Genomic DNA, 23,486 nt, shown 5'->3' with positions numbered 1-23,486 from the left:
GTGTCCCCAAAAGTCCTGCAGGCTCCTGGAGTGCTAACCCTTGCTGCTCGTGGCCAGGAGCAGTTGCACTGCCTGGGGGTAGCAGGGGCTCCGGGGGAGGTGGCCTGGTCCCGGTCCCCAGCGCCGGCTGCAGTGATGGGAGGCTTCGGTGCGCACCCTCTCCCAGGGGCTGCCCGGGTCCCCGCCGTGGTGGCCGGCACGCCGGGCTTTGGCAGGGGGTGGCCGGGCTCTGAACGTGGCTGGGGTTGTCTCCCGCACACAGCTCCGGCAGCTGGAGATGCAGCTGGAGCAGGAGTACGAGGAGAAGCAGATGGTGCTGCATGAGAAGCAGGACCTGGAGGGGCTCATCGGCACCCTGTGCGAGCAGGTAAGAGGACGGTGCCTCCCTGGGCCAGCCTGGCGGGGCTGCCGGCGGGGAGAAGCGTGCTCCGCTCTCCTTGCTGCTACCTCCCGGCCAGCCAAGCCGCTTCGCTGGCCGTGCCCCGGCTCAAAACACTGCCCGTAAAAAAAAGGGAGCGTGAATGCATGCACGCCTGTGGACGGGGCAATAGCTTGGTTGTTCACGCACGTGCGGCTGGCTGTGATCCCCCCATCCCTCGCCTCTTCCAAATGCCACCCGGCGGAGCAGCGGCGCGTGCCGCAGCAGGCGCTGGGTGCCAGGAGGGTTTCGGGACTGCAGGTGTCACATAGGAGAGAGCCAGTCCCACCAAGGACCCACGGAGGGGAACTGTTTGTTTTTCTACAGGAGAATTATCTAAGCACGGGGAGGGATTTGCTTCTTGCTGATGTTTTCATGAGAGTCAAACAAACAGGACTAACGCTGGAGCAGCTCCAGCTGCCCAGAAAAGCAGTTTATCAGATTCTGCTCTTTGCAGAGGAATTCTGTCCCAGACACATTTGTTGAACAAATCCTTTTTCACTCTCTAATGTGTCTGTGGCAGTGATTGAAGTGCACGTAATGGGAAAAGAACACACAGCTGCTCCCTGTTAAATTAGAAGGCGAGGGGCTGAACGCAGCCTCATTGAACAGCATTTATCGGCTTGGGCATCACTCAGCATCGCCGAGCAGCCAGGCCCAGAGGCCGCCTCACGCACCAGCTCCTGCTGAAGGAGCTCTGGTGACAAAGAAAGGTCCCGCCTGGTCCTTGCCTGGGGCCGCGGTGCTGCCAGGGGCGAGGACGGTGTCAGCCTGGCACGGTTCAGAGCGGCCATCTCAGTGCTGCTGCACCCCAGGGCTCCCCGGAGCTCAGCAAGGCTGGGTTTGTGCTGATGCCTCCCAACCGCCCTTGCACAGCCCCCATCGCGTTGCAACTCGCCCTGCACGCGCAGGAATTAAGCAGCGGTAATTAGGCAGCGCATCCTCCGGCCATTGGCACAAGCTGGCTGGCTTTCACCATTTCACCAGCCCTGGCAATTGCACGTGCTCATTAAACGGGATGAATCTGGGAGCTTTGCAACACTAAAATGGTGGACATATTTCAAGTAGACACACAATGGTCTGACGAGGCTTATCCATAACGTCCCCCCAGCTCCTGGCTTATAAAATGTTTTGGGAACTGTCAGAATAAATCTTGCTGTATAAAAGCAGGTTATTATTATAACTGCCTCTCAGTCCAACATGTCCCTTCTGTTTGGTGGAGGAGAACTAAGATGGACGAGGAGGCAGCAGGAGCTGCACGGAGCGAAGCCGGGGGGGGCTCTCGAGGAAAAGCACCTTCTGCTTCCCGGGACCGTCCCCAGGCACTGCCCAGGCAGCCCCCGGCCCCCGCCAAGAGGGGAAGGGGGGATGGCATAGTGGATCTGGGTATTGCTATAGCATATGCAAAATACAGCCGGAGCTTTGAAAGCAGCTATTAAATGAAATCCTGGCTTTGTAACTTAAAAAGCACCGGGCTGCAATGGTGGGAGGCAGCGGTGGCTGCCGTACCTGCTGCTTCCAGTTACGGTACAAAATCTATCGTCTGTGGCGGCGGGCAGACCCTGAGCGACGGGAAAATGATGCTGAACAGCGTCCAAGGTACAGTCTGTAGGGATGGCAGGGATAACAGCAAATCTGCTGCGCTGCAGTGGTGTTATAAATGCCGTCTGATTTACAGTGGACAGTGTGCTTCAGAGCAGTTTATTAAAAAAGAAAAAAAAAAGCCAAGCCAGAAAACTAATTAAGGAAATGGAGATGCCAACGATTTCTGTTTCCAGCAAATGCCAACCAGCTTAAACCAGGTTACAAGGTCAAATCCGCACAATTAATTTTAGCCAGTGAACAGAAAATAGGAGTTTGAACCAAGAAGAGCCATGGAAAACAGACTACATGGAAAATGCTCTTATATTTCAATTAGTCTGAAATCAAGCACTGAAACCATGTCCCTGTTTATTTGGTGTTTTTCTAATTCCTTTATCCTCGTAACCATGGTTGCTCTCAGCTTCAGGGGGGAATGTAGAGGGGTTTTTTTTAAGGCGTTTCCTACTTCCCTTCTTTAAAAGGCTTCAGAGTAATGTGGTGACACCACACCGCCCAGGGACGAGCCTCCAAAATCTCCCAGCAGTTATTTTCCGCCAGCGCTGCTGGGGATTCACGCTCGGGAGGTTGCTGCCTCCCGCACCGAAGGCGGCAGCGTCGGTTATGGCCCTCCGCGGCTGACGGGGACTCCAGATGCTTTGCATTAGAGATGTGTAAATAACTCCTAATTTTCTGATGAGCTTTCCTCATCAGCGTTTTGCATTTTTTTTTCCTCTTTCCCCTTTGGACTGACTTTCTCCTGCCTTTGTCACTCTTTTCCCCAAAGGGGCAGAGGGGTTTTTCTGGGTTTTTTCTTTCACACAATGACTTTTGCATTTTCTGTGCCAGCTCTCAGCACAGATGCTGGACCCACATCTTCTGGGTCTGCCCCTCTCTGACCGTACCCCGCAGTCAGGGTGGTTTCCCGGGGGGTGACAGTGCCCGGTGGCCACGAGGACAGGGCACTATGGCTCTGGGGACCCGCAGTGCCCCCCTGTGCCCCCCGCTTGAGCGGCCGGACTGTCCCTCTGGGCACAGGGGTGGTCGCTGGGCAGGCACGTGCCTGATGGAGAGCAGGGGTGGGCTAATGTTTTCGGAGGAACAGCTTTCTGGTGGGGAAAAAATGTGGTGTTTTGGTAGAATCTGCCAGTTTTGATGTTTATGTGATTTATTTTCTCCCTTTTACTTAACTATTAATTTTTTTTACTTGATAAAGAGGGAAAATTGCAATATCTATACATAGATATTTAATACCGTCGTGCATCGTGACTTCAGCATTACCAAAATATTTCCCTATTCCCAAATTGCGAATGCCTTGGGGTGGGGCGGAAGGGTCCGAGGGAGGTTCTGCGGGGGCGGCAGGGCTCAGGACACCCCCTCTCCCCTCCCCAGATCGGCCACCGTGACTTCGACGTGGAGAAGCGGCTGCGGCGGGACCTGCGGCGGACGCGCGCCCTGCTCGCCGACGTGCAGCTGCTGCTGGCAGCCCCCGGGGAGCCCGGCGCCGGCGCCCAGGAGCTGGAGCGGCTGCGCAAGCAGGTGGGTGCCCTTGGGGGTGCGGGCATCTCTCTGCCCCTTGGAGCATCGCCCTTTGCCTCGGCCAAGGGGAAGCTGCAAGAAATGTTTCCGGATCTCCTGGCTGTAATCGTGAGCATCACCCAGGCCAGGGCGAGAAGCGCCTCTTGCGCTGACGAGGGTTGTCTTGTAAGGAGCGCTTCTCTGTAATTAGGCCAACAGTGGTTAAGTATTTTTTTCCTTTTTTTTCCCGCAGCCCTGTTAATTACCTTCTGTTCTGCGTTTTCTGTCTGTCTAATAAGGAGCTCCAGAGGCGCTGCGTTCGGGACGTGTTGCCATAGGGATGCTATAAGGCAGGAGCAGGGATCGCAGCAGATTTGCCATAGTTTAAGTGCAGTTCACAGCCGGTGCTGAGCCACCCGGCGCGTGGCTGCAGGCGGGTGCCGTGCTTGTGCCCACCGTGCCACCAGCTGGGGACGGTGTCAGCCCCGGGGTGAGCTCGGGGTCCGTGGGGTGCCCTGCCTCGGGACAGGGGTGGCACGGGGCTGTCCATCCCCAGGCTGGCCGTGCACACGCATCCTGCACCGGGGCTGAGCTGATGATGCCAGTCCTCCGAAACCTCTCAGTCATTAATCTGTACTGTACATTTCCCCTGGAAGCAAACTGCTCGGGAGGCATGAGCGATTCCAACAACATACATATATAATTGAGATAATAGATCTGCATAAATAACATCTGTGAGCAGCAGCTGTTCCCACCTGCGCCGGGGGAGAAGGCGAAGGTGAGCTCGGCCTGACGTGGCCGCCGGAATGCCCGTGCCCGTGGCCATGGCCATGCCTGTGCCGCTGACCTGGCCGGGCAGGGGATGGCCATGGCGGGGGCAGGCAGCAGGAATGGCCATCTTTGGCACTCGTGAGTTCTCGCTTAAACATTATTGAGCTGATGCTGTAATGCTGCACTTAACAATTAATCCCTCAGCATTTCCCAAATCCTGCTGGAGGTGATGCACAGCCCCGGCTTTGCTCTTTCCCAGCCCCCGGTGCTCTTAACGGGGCTGGGCCCTGCTCAGCGCCGCAGCTCGCTGCAGGGGGCTGAGGCAGAGGGACCCCTTCCACGTGCTGATCCCAGGGACCGAGCGGCGATGCCGGGGCGCTTGCTCTCCCCAGCGAGCGTGGCCATCCCCGTGGCGTCCAGCCACATCTTGCCAGGGGGATAACGCCCTGTTCCCCGAGCAGCCCGGTCCCCGCAGCGAGGCAGGCTCGTGCAGGGGGTTGCTTCCTCTTGCCTGTGGCCGCGGTGCCACACGGTCCGTCCCCGGCTCCCTCCCGGCTCCCGCGTGGGTGGCCTCTGCCCGGCTGCCTCGCGCCTTGGAGAGGGAGAGCGGAAAGCCCTTAATGTTGGGAATTCTGGGTTGTTGCTGCGCCGCCAACACTGAGACTCTGCATGCGTTACAAATGCCTCATGATTATGCCGTCCTTTAAATTTAAACGATTTCTAATGGCATTCATGACAACTTTCTCAAAAGCCAATACATCCTACCACCAGCCCACAAACCTCTACAAGAATAAAAACTTTGCTAAAATGCTACATTTCCGTTAATCAAAATCCATATGGCTAGAAATATAGCATTGTTTCTTAATAAGGCTGAAGCCATCCATTTTACGCAGGTATTTAACAGATGGTGTAGCACAGCAAAGTAATGTTGTTCGGAAGTTCATACATTATGCATTTTTGGGGGGGATTTCAATTTATTCCTCCCAAGTGGGAAAATTCCATTACACGAGGTGAAATGGAAGCTGGTATTTAATGAGAGGTCCTGGAGATGCATTTCTCTCTGATTAAACTATCCGGAGTTTTAGTGTAATCATGGCAGGGGAAAGGCCAGTCCCGGGGGCTGGTCGTGGACGGGGTTGCTTCTGGAGGAGCCCGAAGCTGGGCGGGTGGAAAAGCCCTTGTCCGTAAAACCAGCAGTCGGTCAGATCGGCATCTTTAACGTCTCCCAGCAGCTATCGCTGGGGTCATTTCAGTAACGGCTGCCTGAGCTTTATGCAAAACATAAAGGCTATTTTTCAGCTGGTGGAAGAAAGGGGAACACGGCGTGTGTCGCTGTGAGAGTGGCTCTGCAGATGTATGAACAGACCGGCTAGACAATCCATCAACGCGGGCTGAGTTTGGACACAGGAACATCATTTTAAATAACAGTTCTGCAGGATTCGAACTGCTGAATGTCTCTATGCCAGAGCTTTATGTTCCCCACGGTGAGCAGCTTCTGGCTGGCACTGTAGCTGAAGACCCAACGGTGTTCGGGATTATTTCTTCCCATCCGTTCCTTGGGTCGTGCGGGGGTGGCAGAAGGGCTCAGAGGTGGAAACGGTGGTCCCAGGGGCAGAGACCACCCAGCGCGCCTCGGTGGTGGAACGACGGCGCCTCGGGGCAGATGCCTGTTTGCTTCCGGAGGTTTTGCTGAAGTTGCTGGTGGGAGCCGTCGGCGCTGTGCCTCGTGGCAATGGGGGACATGTCCTCTGCCTGATTCTCTCACCAAAGGAGTGAAAAATAGGGGATGCAATTTAGAAAGCAAGGCGGAGGCTGAAGATCAGAACCCTCTGACGCTTCCATGTGCAGCAGAAAGGCCATTGCTCTGGCCCTGGGATGGAGGGGGAAAAGGTTTCCCTTGCTGCTGGCTGCAGTGGCAGCGCTGGGTCCCCCCCACGCCCGGGCAGCCCTTGGGCGCAGTGTGCTGCGTCCCCCCGCACCCCGGGCTCTCCCTTGCTGCGGGCAGGCGGTGAGGAAGGCGGCCGGCGTGCTGGCACCACTGCAGGGCTGGGCAGGGCTGGGCAGCGGCCGTTCGGAGATGGCACTGTGCCAGGTACATAAAAAGAATCATTGCCTTTAAGGGAAAAACGACTTCCAGTTCCTCTGCAGGTTAGGCACTGAGGAAGCAAATTACCTGCTCCGCTTCTCCAAGGAGGTCTCAAGCACCCCAAACAGTTGAGGGAAATGAGCCGAGGATTGCTGCAGTTACAGTACTTTGTAATCCCCCTTTTTTTGAGGGAGAGAGTCAAAAAAAGACAAGTAAACCCTGAGAAAATAGCCTAAAATGCTCAAAGTCTCATCGTGGTGCACAGCAGCTCCTCTTGCCCCCGGGAGCTCTGCATCCTCTGCAGGGGAATGGGGACCAGGCACGGGAAATGAGCAGCCAGCGCAGGGGTTTAGTTTTCTTTTTCATAAAGAAAAGAAAGAAACCCAAGCGAGCAAGGGAAGGAACTGGATGTTCAGGTACAGCCTACGTAAACTTGTCCGTCCTGGCGATGTGAGTTTTTGGGATGACGCTGCATCTTCCAGATGCTTGCAGCCCATTTAAGATCATTGTAGTCTTAATGGCTGAGCTATAAAAACCGAGAGCAAATTAGCATTTATAAGTGTGATATTTCATGTGTATTTGCAAATGCAATTTATGCCACGTGAAAAGCCCATTTGCAAACTCCGAATCATGAATTGCTCTAATCAGGAATTACATGTAATTCACATAATTTTGCAAATTAATGATCCCAGCTCTACCTCACCACGGCAGTGCCAGACAGAGGGTGGATGTGCAGATCGAGGCGCTTACTTCAGCACGCAGCAGGACGGTCAGTGGTGTTAGGATCCACGGCTAGGTGTGCCGGGAGCTGCCAGGGAAGCCCTGCCGCACCGGCTGGGAAGGGAAGAGTTTTCACTGTAAACCAGGAGCAGACGGGCTGAAGAGCAGCACAGATTTTAAAAGGTCGAGTTTCCGTGTGCGTTAGCAGGGGAGAATGCTCGGGGGTGCAGTGTAAATAGACGTGACGGTGCAGCAAGGGGACCAGCATAATCAGCACGCGGTTTCTGCAGGCACCGAGCGCTCCTTTAATTATGATCTCCCTCAACTTTTCCCAGTTGGAAGAGAGCGAAGCAAAGTGCGCGGAGGCCCAGAGGTCCCAGCAGACGGCGGCCCTGGAGCTGGAGAACTTGCACACGGAGCTGGAGACGCTCAGCAGAAACAAGACCCTGGTGCGGAGACACAGCGGGGCTGGGGAGGTGGGAGGGCAGCGGCGCAGTCCTACCTGCTCGTGTTTGATAGCAATAATCAGCTTTTTTACTAAATCAGCAACAATCAGCATGCTAAATCACCCAGCTTCTTTACTAAATCACCCAGCCTCTTTACTAAATCACCCAGCCTCTTTACTAAATCACCCAGCCTCTTTGGGAACAGCCCCCGGGTGGCTTAATGGATGCATAAGGGTGCAGCAATGGAGAGCAAAAGGGAGCAGCATCCCGTAGTCCCCCCCTGCAGACGCGCAGCAGCTCCCCTTGCCTCTCCCGGCGCGAGCGCGGGGTCGGGGGCTGGCGGCAGCGTGTCCCCGAGGGTGCCGCGGCCCGGGCGGTGCTGGGCGGTGGGTCCCCCGTGGGATGCGCGAGCCAGCGGCCCCGTGGGTCCTCCCGCAGGTGGACGAGCAGCTGAACCAGCTGCAGCACGAGAGAGCCGACCTCCTGAAACGCATCGACGAGGACCAGGAAGACCTGAACGAGCTCATGGCAAAGCACAAGGCTCTGATTGCCCAGGTAGGAGCCGGGGCAGTGGAGGCTGGGCAGCATCCCCCTCCCCGGGAGGGGGCTTGGGAAACGCTGCAGCCTGGCTGAGAGCAAACAGCAGTCCCCATCAGTGCACAGCAGCTTGGGGACCCCAGGAAGGAGATGCTGTGACGAGAGGAAGGAATGGCTCACGGCTCCATCTCTTCTCACCCGTAGTTTTGAGTTTTCGTTCAAGAGGCGTCTTGGCTTTAGTTTCAATAGCTGGGAAATCCTATAGCATCCCTGTCTGGATCCTTCTGTATTCTTTCTTTCACTGTTTACTCATGCAGAGCTTAAAAAGTGCTGACAGACAGCCCTGGGGCTTTCTGCGCAATATCCCGACTGAGGCAGGCTCTCCCAAAGGATTGTACCTGGGGCTGAGGGACCCCGAGGCTCCCGGTGGAGCGGGGGTAGGCTGGCGAGACTGACAATTCACAGTCTGGTGCCCCTTGCAGTGGTGTTGCGGAGCCGAGAGTCTGTATCTGAAAGGACCCTGAGGACAGAAATGACCTTGACATCGTGCTTTCTGTCCTGATCTACACAGATTTGTTTCAAAAATTAGGGAAGTTGCATTGAGTCAGGTGAATTAAGCTCCTTCAGTCCCGTGCAGGAGCGGCTCACTGCTTCGGTGGCAGGAGGGGCAGGCAGGAGCCAGCCTTCGGCACCGCACTCCTCGCGGCGAGTGCCCTCCCAGCCTCGGGTCTGCTCCCACTGCTGGGCTTTCTCTTTCCGCAGTCGGCAGCGGATATCGCTCAGATCCAGGACCTGCAGACGCAGGTGGAGGATGTGAAGAAAGAAAAGCAGAGCCTTCAGGAGAAGGTAATTCCTCCCCAGCCCGTTGCACCCAGGGCTGAGGAGCAAGAGCCCATGCGGCAGGGCTCTCGGGATGGAGAGCCCCACTTCTCCCTCCTCCCTTCCCTCTGCTGGTGCCGAGGCAGGAGCTGCCCCGCGGGGCCGAGCGAGCTCGGGACGGGGCCGGCCCCGGGGTCGGGGCTGGCCCCGGGGTGGGTGCTGGCGGGTGCTGCGCTGCCTCGCCTCTGCAGCTGCACCGGCCCTCTTGGAATGCATGGATTTCATTTTAAACACATGAGTAATCCCATTAACTTAAGTGCTTTATTGGAGCGTGGCTAAGCTGCCCAGGAATCAGAAGCAGGACTCGCTCCTGCGAGGCGGAGCGGGTGGTGCTTTAGAGATAGGCCAGATAAAAGAAGGCAAATTCCCATACTTCCAGGTCAAATACAAAATCTGAACCAAACTTGTACCGGGGTTGCTAAAAGGGCAGTTTGCTTTGGAGATCTCAGTGTAACGGCTGAAAAAACGACTTGGTGCAGGCAGCTTTCCACATAGGGGTAAACTGTGAATTTTTACGCCTGCTGTCCTCAAAGAGTTTGCTGAGAAGAGAAAAGCCAGAGAGACCCAGACACGTGTCGTCTTGCTGGCACATTTTTCATTCAAAAATACACGTTAGTGTCATGCATTTATTGTGGATTTTAACAGCAGGGAGTCCTTCAGGAAGCCAAAGGCAATGCTTTTTTCTGTGGCAGCCTAAGCCAGGTCCTGCACATTCACTTTGTCTCAGGAGCCATGAGAGGTCCTGGGTGCACGTCACACCAAGGAGAGGGACTGGGGGCGGATCTGGGAAAGGGACCGGGAGGTGTTTGCATGGGTCAGGGGCCGGGGAGGTGCTAACGCAGCCCTTCTTCGTGCAGCTGCAGGCAGCGCAGGCAAGAGCGGTGCGCCTGGAGCAGTGCCCGGCCGAGCGCTCCATCATCAGCCGGCAGGAAGCCCGCATCCGCGACCTGGAGAGCCAGCTGGACTTCCAGGCCGTGCAGATGAAGCGCTTTGAGGTACCACCTCTTCACTGCTCGCAGAGGGGATGCGGAGCCCTGGGGAGATGCAGCTTGCTTGCAAAAGGCGGGCGCAGTGATGCCACCGCCTCGGCTTTGCGGGGAAGAAGCCCCCGGGAAGGGGAGGGGAGGGACAGGTGGGGTTTTCGGCCAGCTCTCAGCAGCTTGTGGACAGTCCATATACTTCCACGTAATGCCACTGCCGTTATCTGTTCATGCTTTACTGCGGTGTTTATTGGAAGCCAACAGTGGGTCCAGCGCTGTGAACCCCTGGAGGAATATGTGGTCCTGCCTCCGGACACAGGGCGCGGTGTGTGCTGACCGCTGGGCACGTCCATCACAGCACCGCCCCGACAGGCGTCCCCCTGCGCTGGCGCCGTCCAGAGGGCAGGACGTCAGGCTCCATCGCAATATTTCACTGTCCCCATTAATCAGCACGTCTGCTGGCACCCCGGAATACGTTTTTACTGTCACTTCTTCCCAGAGTTGTGTTGCCCGAACGAGCCGAGCCCAGGGGTGAAGGAAAATGCTCTTGTGCTCCCAAAAGCAGCAGCTGGCTCCGTGGGAGCCCTGGGGGACACGGCGTGGCCGTGGGGGATGTTGCTGCCTGCTGTGGTGGGTGCAGAGCTGGGTGCAGGAACGGGCTGGGGACACGGGGGTCCGCACCCGCTGCAGGCAGCTGCTGCCACTTGCAAGATTTCAGGGCGATGCTTGATACCAGTACTAATAGCGACTGGCCCTGCGGTGCGGGTCGGGGAGGGAGCGCTCTCCACATCGCTTGGTCCTTGCGGAGAGCTTTGCAAGTCCTCACCTCCACCTCCCTTGCTTCACCTCCTGCCCCCCTTGCCGCCTGCCCAGGTGCTGGTGCTGCGCTTGCGAGACAGCATCATAAAGATGGGCGAGGAGCTGGAGAAGGCGGCCGAGTCGGAGGCGCGGGAGAAGGAGAACACCCAGTACTACCAGAGGAGGATGGAGGAGATGAAGGCTGACATGGACGAGCTGGTGCAGAGGGAGCTGGAGTCCAGCCGCCGGCGCGTGGAGCTGGTAAGGGGGTGCTGCCCCGGGGGGGTAGCCGTGGCAGGGGTTTGCTGCGCGAGGGTCCCAGAAAAGTAATTTTCTGCGTGGTGCTTTGTGCGCTCTGTGTTTGGAGCTGGAGCTGGCCAATTTGCTGGAGCTGGCCCCCGCGCAGGTAAGCCGTGTTTCCCGGGCTGCTCCCCCACGGCTGCCCTGCGTCTTGCTAATGTCGGGGTGTCAGGCTCGGCTTTGGCGAGCGGAGCCAGGGAGCGCTCGGAGGGGCAGGGAATTGCTTCGCATCCCTCCGCAGCCCCAAACGATTGAACCGAAGCTGTTACTGAGGCACCTCGCGTTTCATTTCTCCATAGCTGGGCCGGCAGCCTGGGCAGTCGCTCTGCTCCCCGTTTTGCTCCCAGAAGGAGATCGCTTTGCCTGCTCAGCTCTAAGAAATGCTGAGAAGTTGCTCAGGTCATTCCTGCACCTCCCTGTGCTGGTTTTCCACGTGTCAGGCAGAACCGCAGCGGGACCAAGGGCTCCCCCGGCACGGGGGAAATGCCCGTCCTCCTGCCAGACCCCCACATGCCGAAAGCTGGCCGCGTGGCTCGGCGTGCCGGGGCTCAGCCGAAGCGCCGGCTCCTCCTCGCGCTCCCGGCCCCGGCCAAGTAACTCCGCTGTGGCACGGCGGCGCGTCAGTCGGTGCCGACAAGCAGCTAACCTGCTCTGCGCACGCAGAGCCCCGACCGGATTTGGAGTATGGCAAAAATAGATTCACCTTCATTTACAGTCCGCTACGAGCATCTCTTTTCATGTTGTTGTTTTCCAGTAAACAAACGGAAAGCCTTGCTTCCAAGCAGTAATTGAAAGATATTGCATTTCCGCTGGCAGCACAGCCACATTAGAAGCAGTTATTTTATCAATAATCTTTTATTTAACAATCAAGGAGATTTCAGCATTTATTTCTCCCTGAGGCTGCCAGCCTTTCTGAAGGGAATGGTGCTTTGGTGTGAATTATTCCACATCCCCTGCCTGCGCCGCGAACAGGCTCTGTCCTTGCTCCGCCAGCCCGAATCCTGGGTGCTCGCGCCAGCTCTGGCTGCCGGGACGCCCTCCCCCGGGCACGAAACAGGTCCCTCGGCTGGCCTGGAGTCGTGCAGCCATTGATGCTCTTGGGAGCCATGAGATTTTAAAACCAGATGCTCTGCTGGGTGTGCAGCCCAGTTGCTGTGTGCCCGCATGCCGAGCGGCTCCCCGGGCTGCAGGGCTGCCCGCCAGGCTTGCAGCAGCCCACCCCGGGGCCGGATCCTGCTGCTTTCCCTGCGGGCACCAAGCGAGACACAGCTTCAGTTGCTATGATAACTGTGTGTTTATCGCAGCTTTGTTACAAATGCGATGTTTTGGAACACAGATGCGCTGTCTGTTAGCATATGGGTGGGTTCTTTTAACTGTATTTTCGTATTTGTGCATATATTTTTAGAAGCTTTTTGAATGTTTCATAGGGTGATGTGAATGATGGGTGTAGCAAGATACTTGGTCTTCTTAGCACGCTTCTGTTCTCACAAATGAAGTTTGCAAAAAAATCTGAAAGGCATTTTAGAAGCACCTCCCTGGAATACGACCCAAAACCCCGTAAGCAGACAAACTCGTAAGCCAGTGCGGAGGGGTCTGGCTCTATCCAGGCACCCAGGCGTTTGGGGTTATCTGGCGTCTGCTGCAGGGTGCGGGAGGAAGGAGCCAGGCGGCCCTGCGGGGGGTGAGCTCCCCCAGACACATCACAGCAGCCCCCGGTGCCTCCCCCCGGCACGAGGCAGCTGGACGGGGCCATTGCTCCGCGGGCCCCGGGGCCCCGTGAGCCCCTGACGGCACGGCCGCGTCGGGAGCCAGGGGCTGCCGCGGCGTTCCCCGGGAGCGGAGGCGTTCCCCCAGACTGTGTGTTCTCTTAACAGCGCTTAAATAAAACATCGCGGGAGAGCTGTGATCGCAGAGCCCGGCCGTGCTTGTCGAGCGGCTGGCGGAGAGCATCAATAGTTAATAGAAAGCCACTTACGGCTCTGCTCCTGTTAAATCCCCCATCAATTATAAATACTGCATGAATTATTCACTGAACATTACTTAAGTCATAGTCTGCGCCTAGCAATTTTTTTTTAGTTTATTTAAATAAACAGTCGCGAGGTTGTGGACTTGCCACACACTGTCAGGGTTTAAGCGATGCATTGAAGGGACAAATATGTTGTACAGATTGGGTTAGAAATCCCGTCTTGTTTCCTGGGGTCCTAAGAGCTGGTGCCTGTATACAAGGTATTTTATTCTCACAGCTCGTATTTGTCAGTGGTGGGGGCACTTGAAAATCCTGTCCCACCGTCCCCGTACCTTCAGCCAGGCTCAGGACAGCTATTTTCACCCCTCCCTCATCTTCGACCCAGCCTTGGGCAGTTGGGAGGCAGACTCATGCCATTCACAGCCAGCAGGGAAAATCCAGCAGGAAGCAGGGATGGGAGCAGGAGAGCTGGCTGCCTGGCAGATGGCTCTGCCGTATGAATTTTGTAAGACGAATGGGTTTTGAACACTTTCCAAGCCCGGTGCCATCGCAGTGAGGGAGGCATGTTTTCTAATGGCGGGGGTAGTACTTGGCCTGGTTGTCTCTGTCTTTGCTCCGGTTGCATGTACTGAATTGCCTCCATGAAGCTGTAGCTCCTCTTCTGATAAAACCTGGATCCCAGCCTGCCGCAGCTCCTCATTTCTCAGCTGCTGTGCTGACACCCAGAGCTTGAAAGGCTAGACCCAGCTGCCTGGTCTCCTCGGGCCACAGCAGAAACTGAGTCATAGCGAGAAGCGAGAGATGGATTTCCAACCTAGAGTCAATGCTGGGGAGCTTAAAAACAAGCCCTGGGCTCTTCACTCATTGTGTATGCACATGCGCTCGTGCTTGTCCCCATGCAAGTGTCCCCTGGTGAAGCTGCGTGGTGCGGTGCAGGGAAGGGTGGAGCAGGGGCTGGGACCAGGCGTGTGGGGCGATGAGCTGCCGTCACTGCGGCTGGGACCAGCCAGCGGCTGCGATTTCCCTCCTGACTGCTGTTAGGGCAGGATGGAGCCACGGCTCCTGGCTTCAGTGCTCCGGAGGTGATGCTGGAGATGGGTAGATGGTCCATCATGAGCATCGGGGAGACAAGGGGGTGTGTGCAAGAGGCCTCGTCTCAGCTGCTTTGGGTGTCCACAACCATCACTGGAAGGCTTGGGCGAGGGCAGCATAGGGGCAGGACAGGGACAGGGACAGGGGCAGGACAGGGACAGGGACAGGGACGCTGCTTGAGGACCCTGTCCCATGCCTTGCCTTGACGGGGCGGTTTTCACAGAGCCTCTGGCAGAGCATCTCCCTCCTTACCTGCGGGTTTGCTGCAGCAGAGGGGGGAGATGCGAACTGCTAACAAGCCGGGATGGACTAATTCCACCTTTTAGATAGTAAATCTTCCAGGAGGTGCCAAGCAATAGCTAAAAAGCTTAAAGAAACCCCGGGGTCCCTCCTGCCCTGGAGAGCTGGGTGCCTCCCGCCCGCGTGGGCACCTTGCTGAGATGCCCGGGGAAAAGCAGGAGCTGATCCTGCTGGGATGGAGCCCCGGCGGGCAGAGCCGCGTGCCAGGGAGCCGCGGTCTCGCTGCGTCTCCGCCAGCCGCCCTGGACCGACCGACAGCTCTGCTAACCCCCGAGCCCCCGCCGCTGGGGCACGCGGGGGGGACTTGCGGGCGCTGTCTTAAAGTCAGGCTTCTTTAATGAAGCTGTGAAATTCATCAGCATATTAATTAACTATTTTTACTGAAAACTGAAGTACAGGTGTGAAGATACTCTTCACACTTTTTTTTTTTTAAAAAAGGTGAGAGTCACAGTGTAAATAACCTTTTTCTCTGGTTCTTACGATGGCAGATCTCCTTTGTAATGCAGCCCTGTTATCGCAATCCAGCACGCTGTAGCACATTACAGCCTGATCTCTATGATTTTTTTTCGTTTGCAAGCTTTAAAGATTTTTTGGTGCTTTCAGTGAACTCGAGAAGTGAAGCGGGAGCTGTCTGTGCCTCCAGCCGGGAACGCCGCGCTCCCGCCCAGGCAAACCTACAGCTCCCAGCAGGGTCCCAGCAAACCTCTGATGTCTCCGCAGCCCTCGGCCCCGCACCGCCCGCGCCTGGGTCTTTCCGAGTTGCTCTTTTCTTTAGCAGCTAATGACTTGGCTAAGTGTAACAACAATTATCATCAAAGGGAGCCGGTCCTTAGAGGTGAGGTTGGGTGATGGAGGAGCCCTGAGTGAAAACTCGACCGTATGCGCTAATTAGGCCTGTTGTATAGCAGGCCTGTGATTTCTGGTTTGCCATTAAAGAAGTAAATTCTTCAGGAAATCATCAGCACTTGTGGCTGCTCGCAGCAATTACCGGTAACGCTGGTGTGTGCGAGTGCAGAAAGAGCCGCTCGCCCCGTCTCACTCGAGACTTCAACCACGGAAATTTTGTCACTTCAAACTTTCTGAAAACCTGCAAGTTAATTACGTAATTAAAAATAATAATGATTGATGAATACTGCAGGTGTACGCTAAATTATTCAACTAGAAGCAATCCAAATTGGACTAATTAGATTACACTTCACTTCAGGTGGATGGGAGCTTGCAAAGGTTATGTTGTGACAGCAGAACCACAAACAAAAATAAAAGACAGGGACGAGGACGCGGCGCTGGATGCTCTGTGGTGCCTGCCTTGGCATCCTTTATAGTCCATCAATTATTTCACTGCTGGTTTTGCTTGGCTCCTTTTAACTTATCCTCAAATGCTTCTGAGACAAAATTAGATGAAAAAGAAATTCTTAAGAAAAAGAGGTTTTAGAAATCCTTTTCCAGAGAAGCAATGAAAGCAAAGCCAGGATGTGGAGAGATGGCAGGGGACGGGGGTAGGAGGGAGGGAGCTGCCAGCTGAGATGTCCCCTCTCCCCCTATTTCCAGGTGGGCTCTGGGCAGGGGCTGCCTGCTGGTGCCCCTCGCGCCACGCAGCCTGCCAAGGGCTTGAGCATCTTGCCCTGGCTATTGGAAAAGACCGCTGGCGAGCCGCAGGAGGAAGCCCCAGCGATGCTCGGGGCGATGGTGGGCAGCGGGGTCTCGCCTGCCGGCTGCGCGGGGGGCAGAGCGGGGCAGCAGCCCCCCAGGAGCAGGGAGCCCCCCGGGAGCTGCCAGCCCACGTCTCCTCCTGTCCTTGCTGGCTGGCCTGGCCTGGTGCACAGCCCGCGCTCGTCTTGATCTCTTCTGCCGCGGCGCTGGCTGCCTGCTGGGTGTCAGCCCCAGCCAAATCTCTTCCTTTCCGACCCAAATCTCTTCCTTTCCGACCCAAATCTCTTCCTTTCCGACCCAAATCTCTTCCTTTCCAGCCCCTCGCAGTGAGGGTGGTGCTGTGAGGGGGGCAGGCGGGTGGTCTGGCGGTCGAGGGGCTTTGCACAGGGCGGGTGCAGGGGGGCCGTATGAAATGCAGGGAAAGGTGGCCGGCAGGCCAGACCTGCTGCTGAGCACTCGGCTCTGACACTCATGGTAGGAATTAATTTTTTTGCAGTGTAACTCATGTTGTCAGGGACTTTCCAGCGCGGATGTGCAGCAGCATCCCCCTGCGAGCCCCCCCGGGCGAGGGCAGGAGTCCAGGCTGTGAGCACCAGCATCTCGGCATGGGTTTGCTCAGTGCTGACCATCGCCAGGCGAGCTCCCGGCCCCCGTGTCTTGAGAGCGCCTTTAATTCAGGCTCCCTGTCAGCAGAAATGAACCTCAGCTTTCCAAAGTAAATGCTTTTGACCTGCCAGCGGACCGGTGCCATCGGGTTTGGGGAGTGCTGTGCTCTGGGGCGATCTGTCCGCCGATAGGCTGTGAATAGGAGAATCTAATTTGGAAATGTATGCAAAACCAGGCAGAACATATATTTTATTTATTGATTATAAAATATACATCAGTCGGGGTTTCTGAGCTGGTCAGACTGGTTTCTGCTGTGCGTGACTGACTGGTTTGGTGGAAGGAGCCAGATTTAGCGGCAGAGGATGCTCCTGAGCCCGCGTAGCAGAAGTGCCCTCAGCCCCCATTTGGGAAGCCGGTGCACCTTTCCCTGGGCTCAAGCTGGTGACGTGTCCCCGTCTCTCCCCACGCTCCCCGTGCCACAGCCGGGTGCGTGGGCAGGTTCCTTGCTGGTCAGCAGGACGGACGGGGTAGGGCTGCTCCAAACCGCTGCAAGGCAGGAGAGAAATTAGTGGAGCTTTTCAAGGAAAAATCAACATACGCGTGAAGCAAAGGACCGTTAGTTCTGCTTCACCATCGCTGGTTTGTGGCAGTAGCTGTAGCTCTTTTCAGGAGCACTGGGGCTTTTTGCAAGTCTGGAGTCTGCTGCTTTGCAAGGGAGAAGGCAATAATTCTTGCTTTTCCGTGGGAGAAGGAGGGAGCGTGCTTCCAAGGGCTGATGTGAACGGCTGATGGGGGCCCCTTTGGCAGTGCGGTCCTCACCCGGACCCTTCCTGGCCCGGCGGTTGTGGGGTTCCCACCCTGAGCAAGCAGCCCCCCCGTCTGCGGACACCTTTTGGGGAGGCGCTGGGCCCCCCCGGGGCAGCCCCGGCACTGCTCCTGCTGGGCCGTTGGCTAAGGTGTATGCGTATGGCTGGGGTGAAATCCCCCCACGGATCAGTTTGCCGTGCAATGCCTATTAGATCCCTGTGGAGGCTAAAGAGTAGCAGAAGAAGAAATCTCATAAACAGTTGGAAAATTGCCGCCTTACTCCCCAGGCGTTGTGCAGCGCGAGGGCAGCTGCTCCAGCCTTCGCCCCCTCCTTGATTAGGTGGAAAGGACTGATTCCCCTGGCAGCCATTGCTTTATAAGCCCCGTTCATCAGCGCGGCTCCTCTGATTGCAGCCCCCCCAGCAGCCGTCCGGGTTCCCCATCATTATCAGCGCCAGCCGGAGCACAGGGGCTCCGATAACGAGCCATTAACGATGAATAACGCAGCAAAATGACATGCAAGTCACCTTTCATCCCCCCAGATCCAGCCGCACTGCGGCGTATCGCTCTGGTCCCCGGCAGCCTCTTGATCGGCGTCGTGCGTGGTTTCTCGCACGTGGTGGAGGGCAGCGGCCGGCTGGCTCTGGCTGTGGCCACCGAGTCACAACGTGCAGGGAAGCTGGGAAGGGGGGGAGCAGGTCCCTTCGTGCTCGGCTGAGGTGGGGCTCTGCCGAGGGAGGAGGCACTGGTGGGGGGATTTCCTCGCCTTCCGGCTGCTGCCCAGGGTGGGGGAGGACGGGCTCATCCCCGGGGTCTGGCGGGATGGGGGGAGAGCACGGCCGGGGGTGCAGCACCGCTCGCTCCGCTCCGTGCAGCGTGTCTCTCCCAGGCGGAGCCGCTGCTTCAGCAGAGCCACCTGAACAGGCGGGTTATGAGTTTTCTCAATAAATATATCTCCCCATTTTTTTCCCCCCTTTTCTGCTCAGGGAAAAGAAAAAGCCAGCGACGCTCGGCAGTTCATCCTGAGTGAGGATGTAAATGCTCAGACCAGTTGCTGTATTAAAAGGGAAAATGCTTCTTGCATTTACATTTAGATTGAAACAACGTGTGTCAAAGGTGTCTAATAGCTCCCTGGGACAGCAGTGGCCTGATGCTGGGACGATTCTTGTCAGTTTATATTACGAAGATAATTTTTTTGCATTTCAAATTTAATTATATTGACATAATTAGTCCCTTCCTTGAGATAATTGTATGGTACAGATACTTTATGTTTGAGTAAAACATGAAGTGCCTCCATGCATGAGGTGTGGGTTGAGCGCTGGGATGGGTGGGACGTGGGTTCGCAGCCTCCTCCCCACCGCAGCGCTGTCGTTACGAGCACAGGGCTGATCGACGTAGCTGCTCTGTGACTGTAAGCACGCGCCTTTCTATTTTGCGCTGATTTGAGCCCAAAATGCTGAGCAGCGCGTTTACTCAGAGCATTTCCCCTTGTTCTGCCTCTGGCCCGGCTGTGGCTCTGCAGACTTCCTCCTCCTCCTCCTCCTCCTCCTCCTCCTCGCTGGCTGCAGCATCCTCACGAGCTGCGGATGTGCTGAGCCCAAGCTGAAAGGCAGGGCACAGAAATCGAGCGGTACCATCTCTCTTCCCCACGTCTTCTTGCTGCAGATTTGTATCACCAGAGTTCACCTTACAGTAACGCCTGAGCCCCGAGAGCTAAAACGCACCTTGGGCACAGGCTCGTGCAAGTCACTCGGCGGAGCGCGAGCGTGGGGCAGCCCCGCTCTGGACGTGGCTGGCGCTTTCCTCTGCATTAATCACCGGGTGCCTGGGGCGATGGCGGTGGTGATAGTACCTCTGCTGGAGGGAGTCTCTGCTAGCAACATCGCTGAGCTTGAGCAGCGACAGCTCGCTAAGAAACAGGTATTTTCAGGCTCACATTCAAATTGCTGCTCGGGCGGCATGTGGGCAGGGGACCCCAAGGCTACCCGCATACACCCAAAGTGCCCCCGGTGTCCTGCGCAGCCCCCTCCCAAGGCTCCTCCCTGCTGTGCAATGTGGGTGCCCAGGGACCAGGGCATCCCTGAGGGGAGCCGGGCTCCTCCCTGCCATGCAGCGTGGGTGCCACAGACCATGGGTGCCCAGGGACCGGGGCACCCCCGAGGGGAGCCGGGCTGGAGCCCTGGCTCGGCAGCATCAGCCCCGCGGTGGTCCCATTTCTTTCGGGGCGTCCGCGGCAGTCATGCGGAAGGCAGCGGGGCTGGCGGGACCCCACCAGCCGCCGGGACACGCTGATGCTGCTCTTGCAGCTGCACCCCGGGGATTTCGTTTGTCCCCGGCCAGAGGAAGCGGGGTCAGGGTGCCGGGAGTGGTGCGTGCCGCTGTGTGCCCGGCTGCCTCCCTGCCAGTCACTGTCAGGTTAATAATAGCAGAGCGGAAGAAAGGAATTAAATGCAGCCACTGAACTATATTTAATTTGCGCCGTATCCTGGAGCTGAGGAACCGGTTCAATAGAGACTCTTACCAGCCTGTTTGAAGGGTTGAGCTTTTTATCTAGCGGTTGTTTCACTACCTGGTCTCGCAGTTGCAAATAGCTGAATACAGGCACGTAGCCAGCCGAGGCTTGGGGCTCTCTCCCCTTGGGCTTTTCTGCTCTCGGGGGTCAGCGTTTCACCACGTGCCCCCCCCCAGCCCCCGGCTGTTTGCAGCGTCAGCCCCGGCGTGGGGAGCAGCTCCGCTGCCTGGGCAATGGGCCATCCCCATGCCACTCGGAGAGGTTTCACGACAAAACGGGTCCTTTCCACCCTCCTGCATTTGCCCGGGCCGGGAGGGAAGCAAAGGGCTTGGAAGCGCTGAGTTTCAGAAAGGTTCTTGGCAGCGTTCAGGTTTTTACCAATACCAGCGTGTTTCCAGAAGCAACCGTGATGCTGCGCAACCCGAACTGGGATATTTCTTTGCATGTTTTTATGAACTGAAATGCTCTTCCCCTCGGGCCCGGTGATCCCAGGGCTTTCATTATTTACTCTGACAGTCTGCCGGCTCCTGCGCCGCAGCCTGTCGCAGCCCGTGCTGCAAATCATCTCTCACCTTGTCACCACCGAGATGGCAATTTTACAGCTGGCAGCTTCAATCACGGTGAATTTGCAGCTCGCGCTCGCTCTCCTCCTCTCTCTGCCGTGTGATGGTTTAGCAAACCGCATGAAGATCTCCTTCCTAGCTGAAAGGACTTGGAATCCGATGAACACGGTGGTGCTCAGCTGCGGCGGGCAGTGCCGGGGCAGCATCCTCGGTGCGCCGAGAGGCTGCCCGGCCGCGGGCGATGCTGGGTCCACGGAGCCTTACGGGTTGTGCTGCTCCTCCGGCTTTTCCTCCCTGTAGTTTAAATTATGAATGGAGTTTCTGGTTTTTCTTATCAGCTCCAGCGTTCCTGGAAAGGGCTTCGTTTCTAAGCAGGTGTGTGGTGTGTGTGAGTGGAGGAGCAGCCCTGAAACGCCCGGGAGCATCCCCGCGGTCTGTGCCCCGCTCTGTCCCCAGCAGGGACCCGGTGCTCTCACCCCGGGTGCTTTTACATACGGGGTGGGGAGTTAATGTTTAATGTCAGATTTACTCATTTGGTATATTGGCGTTACATTTGGATTTAGCAGGGCGATACAGCGGTGTACTGAAATCACAGCACGGGCACAATACAGCAATTGCAACATACACCCGAGTCCTGCACAGACGTGATGCCCGTCCCGATCTCTAAACACTCACTGCCGCGGTGCTGGGCATCCCCAGCTGCTGGGAAGGGATGTGTGGGTTGAAGCCAGCTCAAGCCCGTTGCTCTCTTCAAAGTTTGTTTTATTACTTGTCCAGGTTTTATACTGGTTCTATACAGGTTTTATATGTTGGGCTGAGCCACATATATGCTTCCCCCACGCTGGTCTGTCTGGCTCAGGAAGACATTAGTCTCTACTCATTATCTCCGGGAAGGCTGTTGGTACAACCTGATGATGCCCTGGTGCAGCCGTGTGCCTAAAAGCAAGGTCACCCTCCCCTCCCCGGAGTTCAGTTCGGTTTCCACACGGTAATTCTGCCCAGCACTCGGGATTTTTGGCTTATCTCCTCTGAGCCTTTTTCCGTTGTGATCCATCACGGAAGGGTTCAGCTTCATTTGCTCCTCTTCTCGTGTACGGTGAAGTTTGCATTTTACAAGCTATTGCGCACGCGCCAGGGAGCAGCGGCAGGTAGCAAGCGCTGGCAGGGCACAGAGAGCACTGGGGTGGGGGGGGTTTCAGCAGACGCCTCGCTCGCCTGCTCGGCGGCTCGGGGTGCCGCGTCGGGGTGCCGCGTCGGGGTGCCGCGTCGGGGTGCCGCGTCGGGGTGCAGGCGCTAACCCGGTGCCGTCTGCGCAGGAGCAGCAGCTGGCGGAGCTGGCGGCGGTGCGGCAGGTCCTGCAGGCTGACCTGGGGACCTCCATCCGGCGCATCGCCGACCTGCAGCTGGCCCTGGAGGAGCTGCGGTCCAGCGACGAGAGCGATGCCGAGAGGTGAGGCGAGGCGTGCCGGGGGCTGGGGGGCTGCGGGGGGCTGGGGGGCTGCAGAGGGGCAGGCTCAGATGCTTTGTGGTGGGGAGGGACGCTGCACTGTGCAAGGGCGATGCCAGGGTGGCTGTAGCTGCACGTCTGCATCCTCGAGCATTTTCGCTGCAGCAGCACGTGTTTACGAACAAGAAACTTCATGTTAATGAAAGGTTTCATGAAAAAGTGTCACCCTTAAAATCATACTGTGTGGCCCAGCTTAAAGTAAGCAAAAGGGGTGGAAATAGCCCCATTCGCAGAGCAAGCTCCCGTCCCTAGCAGCGTGGCGTGCTGCCACGTGTCAGCGGGTGCCCCAGCGCTGGATTTATGGGTTGAAAATCCTGCGCTTTGTTCAGCCACAGGAGCTGGGGGGGTGAGGGAACCAGTGAAGCTGGGCGGATTGGGTAGAGGATTTTACTAGGAAAAAACGGGAAACAAATTCCAGTGAATTTTTCAGGTGTTATTTCTACAGCCCTCCAATTTTCCCCTCTGCTACACTGCTAAGGGGGCATCATGACAAATGGAGACAAAATAGATAAATACATTCAAAAAAAAAAAAAAAAGCAGAGATGCACTTGTCGCCATGCCGTGAGAAGAGGTTTTCTTTATGTAGTGATTAAACCAGGGAAGGGTGAGATAGAAACCGTCAGCTCAGAAATTCGCTTTTTCATAAAAAAAAAGTGATTTCCAATACAATTGACACATTAGCGGGAGGTGAGAAGTGCTTCCCGGCAGGGACGTCCGCAGCTGCTGCGTGCAGCACAAGCGGTGTATTTTGCTCCCTGTCCTTCGCCAGCGCAGGCACAGCGGAGGTGTTCTGCGAGTGCAAATGCAACATACGCTGCAGTAGCACCCATCTCTGTGATGGGGGTGCATGGGGTGCATGCCCTGGGGTCCCTCTTGCAGCCGAAGGCCTGAAGGGTGCAGGGAGCAGGTGAGGAGGTCCTCAGCCATGCGGCGTGCTGGGAACAGCCCTGCCGCTGCCCCGGTCCCCGCTGCAGCTCTGCTCGGGACATGTTGCTCAGCTCCGACCATACCGCAAGCCCCAGCAGCAGTTTGCTATAGTTAGCCTGGGAAGTTTTCATCTCATCAGACTGGCGCAGCGGCCGTGCAAGCCATCGGCAGCGCCGCGGCTGACTCTCTCTTTTGTCCCTTGGCCGCAGCGTGCAGACGGCGCGGGAGTCGCTCTGCTCCAGGAGGGAGACGTGAGTGAGCCCCGGGGAGCTGCCCGCCGAAGGGCAGGAGCCTGCGCCGGGTTGTGCGATGGGTTATGGACCACCAGCTGCCCGAGCCTGCCGTGGCACGGCTCGGGCACCCCTGGGCTGTCGGATGGGCTGGCTTCGTGTGCCCCCCGTGCCCGTCCACCTGCTCGCTTTCCTGGGAGCTCTGCCTGTTGAACCGGGTGGGATGCGCTCCTTCCTCCGGGCTGCGCTTTGAGCATATGAAGCTGATCTGTGGCTTTGAAGGAAAACTGAGATC

At 56.9% G+C, this 23,486-nt stretch overlaps 1 protein-coding gene across 1 annotated transcript in view; it reads left to right on the top strand.

Annotated features, from left to right (window-relative positions):
* MYO18B (myosin XVIIIB) overlaps nucleotides 1-23,486 on the top strand; it is a 76,183-nt gene that overhangs the window by 42,089 nt on the left and 10,608 nt on the right. Inside the window, exons 34-42 of the mRNA XM_075167505.1 lie at nucleotides 263-367; nucleotides 3,389-3,535; nucleotides 7,427-7,540; nucleotides 7,976-8,092; nucleotides 8,837-8,920; nucleotides 9,811-9,948; nucleotides 10,807-10,992; nucleotides 21,844-21,977; nucleotides 23,171-23,212. Coding sequence (XP_075023606.1) covers nucleotides 263-367; nucleotides 3,389-3,535; nucleotides 7,427-7,540; nucleotides 7,976-8,092; nucleotides 8,837-8,920; nucleotides 9,811-9,948; nucleotides 10,807-10,992; nucleotides 21,844-21,977; nucleotides 23,171-23,212 — 1,067 coding nt within the window. The remainder of the gene's footprint in view (nucleotides 1-262; nucleotides 368-3,388; nucleotides 3,536-7,426; nucleotides 7,541-7,975; nucleotides 8,093-8,836; nucleotides 8,921-9,810; nucleotides 9,949-10,806; nucleotides 10,993-21,843; nucleotides 21,978-23,170; nucleotides 23,213-23,486) is intronic.

Source organism: Calonectris borealis, chromosome 18 (assembly GCF_964195595.1).
Source record: "Calonectris borealis chromosome 18, bCalBor7.hap1.2, whole genome shotgun sequence".
NCBI lineage: Eukaryota > Metazoa > Chordata > Aves > Procellariiformes > Procellariidae > Calonectris > Calonectris borealis.
This window is presented reverse-complemented; position numbering and strand designations above follow the sequence as displayed.